At 36.5% G+C, this 6573-nt stretch overlaps 1 protein-coding gene across 1 annotated transcript in view; it reads right to left on the reverse strand.

Annotated features, from left to right (window-relative positions):
- The window catches only part of SH3TC1 (SH3 domain and tetratricopeptide repeats 1), a 26818-nt gene that overhangs the window by 13465 nt on the left and 6780 nt on the right, over nucleotides 1–6573 (reverse strand). Inside the window, exons 4-9 of the mRNA XM_035898666.1 lie at nucleotides 5805–5910; nucleotides 3890–4033; nucleotides 2955–3132; nucleotides 2071–2144; nucleotides 1029–1224; nucleotides 159–286 (exon numbers count right to left, since the gene is read on the reverse strand). Of these exons, the coding sequence (XP_035754559.1) occupies nucleotides 159–286; nucleotides 1029–1224; nucleotides 2071–2144; nucleotides 2955–3132; nucleotides 3890–4033; nucleotides 5805–5910 (826 nt within the window). The remainder of the gene's footprint in view (nucleotides 1–158; nucleotides 287–1028; nucleotides 1225–2070; nucleotides 2145–2954; nucleotides 3133–3889; nucleotides 4034–5804; nucleotides 5911–6573) is intronic.

Genomic DNA, 6573 nt, shown 5'->3' on the forward strand with positions numbered 1-6573 from the left:
ATGCCATACCTATGATCAAACTGAATATTAAGATATTTCAAAGTAGGTGTAAAGGCTGGAATCTCAATGAAATAGGAAAAAAACCCCACAGTTATAACAGGAGTATAGGAACAGCACGTGTACCCTGTGCAGTAAAAAGGAATAAAACTCACACTTACCTATTCGATACACAGAGCAAACATCTGTGATGGTGGTTTGCTTCAACAAATGTATCACTTCTTCCAAGTTTTTTTCTTTTGAAAAAAAAGATAGCTCTTCTGCTTCAAGAAAATCTAAGTCTTGTGGTCTAACAAAGAAAGGAGCAAATTTGAAGGTGATTTGCCTTGAGGAGCTCACTGGATCAGTCAAATTGGAGCTTGTTAGAGAAACTAATACAACCTTTACTCCATAGGTCCTGTTGTGTTCAAGATTAGTGTAAGTCGTATTTATAAACATACATGCAAAGTGATAGTAGCTATGATTGCAGCTAACAGTTTCTGCCATATCAGAATAAGTTTTATGTCTATCTGTGTCATGGTATAGCATTTTATGAGAGAATGTATTAAAAGCACAAAGCTTTAAGGACATTATGGTACTGGTTTTCTAATATAAGCTTAAAGCTACACATCAAATGGACCTGCAAACACTGAAGAACTCCTTTCAGCATGCAGACAGTCCAGACATTAATAGAAGCATCTTATTTACACGGTGCCAATGCATGCTGAAATGCACTTTTAGAGGTCTCTTTCTGCATTATGAGCAACTATTTTTAAGAGGAGCCACATCTGAAGTAATTTAAGGCTGTAATTGAGGGTACTAGGAAAAACAGAACTCGGAAGCCTTTCCATAGATCTTGAAAGACCAGTAAAAATGGAATCTTCTGCAACAGTAAGATTTGTGGATCTTGTGATCCAAAGAATAGAGACTGAACCAAGTGTAATAGCTACAGGAACCCCTTTTCCCAGTAAGAAGCCAGAGTTTAACATTCAGCATTTTAAAGCTCAAGAGGCTAAGTCTTTTTGTTTAGGAGTTAAATACACATCACTTACGTATTTTTAGATAAGTCCAGTTTAACATGACATGTCTTCACAAAACCTATTTGGCCAGTAAACACATGTCTTCCAAGGAACCATTCCATGCATTCAATGAAGTAGCCAAGGATATCAATTTTGTCCCCTTCCTGGAAACTCATCTCTTCCAACACAATACTTTCATAATTCATCACAGCTAGACAGGATCCCATTGCTGTGTAATAAGGAGATAAATAATATTTGCAGATAAAGTAATTTAACAATACAAATACACCCAATAGAAAGGCAACTCAGCAGAACGTATTCAGCAACAGACATTCCTGGAACACTTGAGTTGCACATTCGATGTGGCAAGATTTAAACCATCCAAACCTAATTGGTTTGGTTTGTGTAATTAGAATTATAAACAACAGCACAAAAATCCTCATTTCTCAGCCATTAGAAAGCAAAATCTAAAATGTTTTCAAAATTCTAGCAGATTCCATCATGAGGCAACAAAAGGAAATGTTTTAAGTCCTTGCTTTCCATCTTATAAAGGGCTCTGAACTTTGGCCTGAGTGAAAACATTTAAACCAACTAATAAAATCCCTATTGGATAAATATGCAGTTATATACCAGTCAATATAGTATTAAAACTGGCATATATGGTAGAAAATAAGCCATATTTACTCTCTAACCTCAGACCATCTGTATAAGTTTTATTTCTCTGGAAGCATTAGGTAAAGAAATACACACTTTGAAGAGCCACAATAAGTACATTTACTTATTGTAAAGTTGGTCATCAAATCTACAGAGGTATCTTCAACATAATTACTCTTTAGTACTTTGTGTATCTACTTAATACAGTATTTAAGAGGAAAAAGGGGAGAGAGAAGCCTTTCAAGTTTAGGCAGAGATTTATGCTCTCACTGATTCTACTGAAATGTAATTTTGAAAGCTGTTTTCCCCATCTTAATACAATGGAAAGGAAGTTATTGAACCCTTTAGAGACTGTCCTAACAAAAGCATAGAATAAGTTTGGAGGTTTTTTTAATGCTGATGTTTGAATGGAGTTTCTTACCAACTTTCCTGATGGATTTAGATTCATTTTTGTATGTAAAGTCAATAGGATTAGAATACCCTTTAAGAAACCATCTGAAATTAGAAAATGAAATTGAAGTTAGTGTACAAAACACTTCACTAAATGTTGTGACAATAACAGAGATATTTTAAATCAATTTGAAAACAGATGCACCCCTCCCACAGTTATCTTTCAATTTCAGCACTGTCCATACATTTCAGACAGAGCTATGTTTTGAGTAATATTAGTAATAAAAGAAGTGTTACTTCAGTCAAACTAACCTGAGAAAGTCATGCTATTTCTCCCTGCCCAAGGTCAATAGAAAAATTCTAGCTTTTTAACTACTAAGAGCACAAAGAATTAATGATTTTCTGGTGGTTCCTGAATTGAGTCAATTGATAACTCCATTGATGTAATTTTAGCTTTATAACAATCATGAGCTTGGACATGAACTCGAAACAAACTGCATTAAGGGGGTGGATGCTCCTGTCAATAGTGTTGAGTAAAAACACTGCTAGCCTGTTCTCATCCACATTTCCAAGATCCCACGTGTTAATATCCACATTTCCAAGCATCCTGAAAAATGAAAATTCTCACTTTATGTTATTTTAGAAATGTTAACAGATTTCATTTCAAACTCAGCAGAAAAAAAAAAAGCAATATCTAACTCACAAGATGGTAAGCCATCTTTAAATGCTGCTCTGCAGGCGTCTGGATTAATTTCAGTTGTGTGGTATGGAAGTAAATAGAGCATTCGTTCTCAGTGTTAACGGAAGATTGATGTTCCATAACAAGCTATGCTTTAGAGACACCCATGTCTAAGCAGGCACGCATACATATGAAGCAGATGCAGGTGGAATAGGTAGCTAGAGTCAGGTACCCACTGATGAAAAGGGATCAATGGCTCCAGAGAAGTGTTAGACAGCACGGTCATGTCACCATCCACAGATCCACCTGTTACATCTTCAGTAAAAGCCCCAGTCTCAAAATAAGTGTTTATTTCATTGTCTGTAGCCATTATCTTTCTTATCAGATTGCCAGGACATAAAGCAAAAAAAGCCCCTAAAAAGAAAGCAGTGTCATTTTATGTAATGTTTTCGTGTCGTACAAACTTTAAAACTGGTTTCAAGAGCATCAGAAGTATTTAGAGATTGAAAAATCATAGAATCATTCAGGTTGGAAAAGATCTTTAGGATCATCAAGTCCAACTGTTAACCCAGCACTGTCAAGTCCACTATGAAACCATGTCCCTAAGCAATTTGAGATTTCACAAGAATTTTCTTTCTGATTGTCAGATATTCAAACCCTTCTGTCTAGTTTCTCTTTCATTAAAAAAAAAAAAAAAAAAATCAGAGCTGCGGTGTTTGATGAAGTGTAGAACCTTCTACTGCAACATTTTGCATGTTCCTATTGCAGTAATCAATGATCCATCTAGCCCATCATTCCATATCATCTCTGATGGTGGCAGCAGGTGATGCTATTTAGGAGAAGCACATGACCCTGGCAACTATTGGTAATCCCTCTCCTGTACCTCTCCAGGATCTGCAATAATATTAAGCAAGTTGTAACGTGCATCCCTCCCTAATCCTTTTGGTATCCATTTATGGACCAGTTGTACATGAATTTCTCTAACCCCCCTATGAACCCACTGAACATAATCTGTGTTTGTTCCTTTCTGTTCTCTTTCTGGTGCATTTGGAGGCAATAGATTTAAATTTCAACTTCATTAGGTATTTGAATAGGTCTTAATATTTTATTTTAGGATTTTAAAGAAGTCTTATTCTCTAAGTTTAGCCTTAGCATATACAGCCTTCCTTACCTTCCTGTACTAGCAGGCTTCTGTACATCAAATTTAATGATTTTTCATTTATACAGACTTCAATGCCTGTTTCTTCTTCCTCTTGAGAATAAAGCCAGAAAGATTGATCCAGGAATAAATTCTCCATGCAATGATTTATAAAACCTAGGAAAATAATGCAATTTGTTTTCTTCGCAGTATTACACAAGAAAATAGCCTTTCAGAAAGACAGGTAACTCCTTTATTGCTTAACCCACAATGTATGACTAATTTTACTACATAGTATTGGCAAAATTACATCATTAAGTCACATGCATTACAGCTACTGTTAATGCTTAGCTCTCAAACTACACCTAAAAGGCGCACACCTTTCCTGTGCCTGCTGAAAAAGCAGACTATGTCCTCTGTTTACAAGGGTTCCCCATACTTTAGGTGTATTTGAAAGTTTTGGAGTCTGAAAGAGATAATCACTAGCAAGCTTTGAGCAACAGGTGCTTAGCATCACTTAACAGATAACAGGAAATAATCTTAAAAATAATCTCTCTATAAATTTCTGTTGCCTGATTCAGCTGTGCCAATTTATGCAGATACTGTGCTTGGGTATCATAATTTCTTTTGGACAGAGATGATGATGCATACCAGAGTCATGTAAAACACGAGAAGGTAGTGCTTGATCTTGGAAACTGAGACTACTTACATTAGGACTTAGGGCTTTCAAAGCTATGTGATAGTTACAGGGAGATCTATATTGGTGTATCATAATCAGCATGGTATAGACAGTATATTATTACCTAAAGGGCCTACATTAGTACATTAGCAAATCCTTTGTGCAAAAAATTATGATGAAGAGGAAAGGTGGGCAGATCAGTGATTAAGGTGCTACTCTGCTATTTGGAAGATGCTAAATCAATTCCCTGCTAGCCACAGCACTGACTAAGAAGATTAACTTCATCTTGTGCTTTCTCTGCCAAATTGGATTAAAATGGTATTTTTTCTATTTCTCTAAGGAGCATTTTAAAATACAAAATAGCAAGTAACATGAAATTACAAATAAAATTATTTTAAATTGGTCTGATGGAAACAGGCAAATTCAATAGTAATGCACACAAGCTCTCCATACACAGAAGAAAAAAAATCCGGTGAACAAAACAGAGACAAAGACACAATTCAAATGCTATTCTTCAGAAAAGACCTATGAAGTTATGCGATATTAAAAATGGAACTCAAGTCAATGGCATCATATTGTTACAAAAGGCACACTCAGATTTAGAAACAGAACTGAAGCATGCAAAGCATGTGAAGCAATCCGGTTTACTTGATATTTCCTCTGAAGCCTTACCACCTCTGTCCAGTTTGCTCACTACTATTCAGGAAAGATGTGGAACAACTGGAAGAGCCCAGTGGGAAACATGATCAGAGAGGTCTAGAAAATACACTCTGTGAAGAAGGATTATAGGAATTAGAGTTTATTTTCATAGTGAAAACAACACCGAGTGGAAGTGCAGATTAGAAGTCTCCAAATAGGTATTAGCATGGTGCAAAGAAAGAGGAGTAACCTTGACATGTTTACAGCGAGCAGAAAAAGCTGTAAAAGCATTTAAGTCACAGAATAGGTTAGACTTGAGGGCAAAACCACCTAGATTGGAATAGACTGCTTAGAAAGAAGATATGATCTGATTCTGGAGTATCTAACTTAGACAAGATAACTGCCAGGAACGACAGCTGTCTGCTTTGGGCCAAAGGCAGGTCCTCCTAGAGGTTGGAGCATCTCTCCAGCACTATCACTAGTGCCCAGTTCAGGAACATTATTTGCTGCTATTAGGAGTTAATACAAAGAATCTCAAAATCCTGTTCAACAAGTTCCCGGTCAATCAAGAATTTTGTGCAGGGAAATAAAAAAAGCATATTGAACTGTTGTATGGTGAAACAGCTTTACCCAGTGAGTGGTAGGTTAGAAACTTCCATATTTCTTCAAAAGTTTTAAACGTCACCACAATTAGGTCTTGATCACTATGAATAGACAGCAGCCTGGCAGAGAGCTCCTGAAAAAAAAATCAAAACCAATATTTTAGGTATGATTTTACCAGACTCAAGCACAATTTCTCACTAGATAACACTGATGCTAAATGCTATGTACCAAGAAGCATAAAAACCATCCAGGATTTTACCTATGAGATCTCCATTCTTTAACACTACCTACAACATACAGTGAGCCAAGTTTTAATCTGATTTTTTTTTTCTTCTTACTAATTGTACCAACAGTTCCAGTGAGGTTAATTTACAGAGGAATCAAGTCCTCAGGACTGACCACACTGAGTGAGACTAAAGGCCTGTCTGGTTCAGACATGTCTATGTATAGCAGCCATTATTCTCCATTTAGAGTGTGAAAGCCATGTGAGCATCCAGTGGTACTTTCCAAGAACACCCTCCTAGCACAGAGCAATTTACAGCTTGGGAATTGGTTTTGCCAGATATGTGGGCATTAGTATTAAATAGCAGAAAGAGTTTCTTTCTGTTTGTTGGGGTTTTTTTCACTTCAAATTTCTCTTGAAGCACTGTAAATTTTTAGAATCCAGAACATCCTGCTGTAGGTTAGCCTCAGAGCTCTGTACACATATGAAACACATCTCCTTTGATGCATCTTTGAACCTGCTACCTGGTAGCTTCAGTCTTGCTCCAGAGGAGACATTGAACAGTCAATTCCC

The sequence above is a fragment of the Egretta garzetta genome, unplaced genomic scaffold (assembly GCF_000687185.1).
Source record: "Egretta garzetta isolate BGI_Z169 unplaced genomic scaffold, ASM68718v1 scaffold107, whole genome shotgun sequence".
NCBI classification, from domain to species: domain Eukaryota; kingdom Metazoa; phylum Chordata; class Aves; order Pelecaniformes; family Ardeidae; genus Egretta; species Egretta garzetta.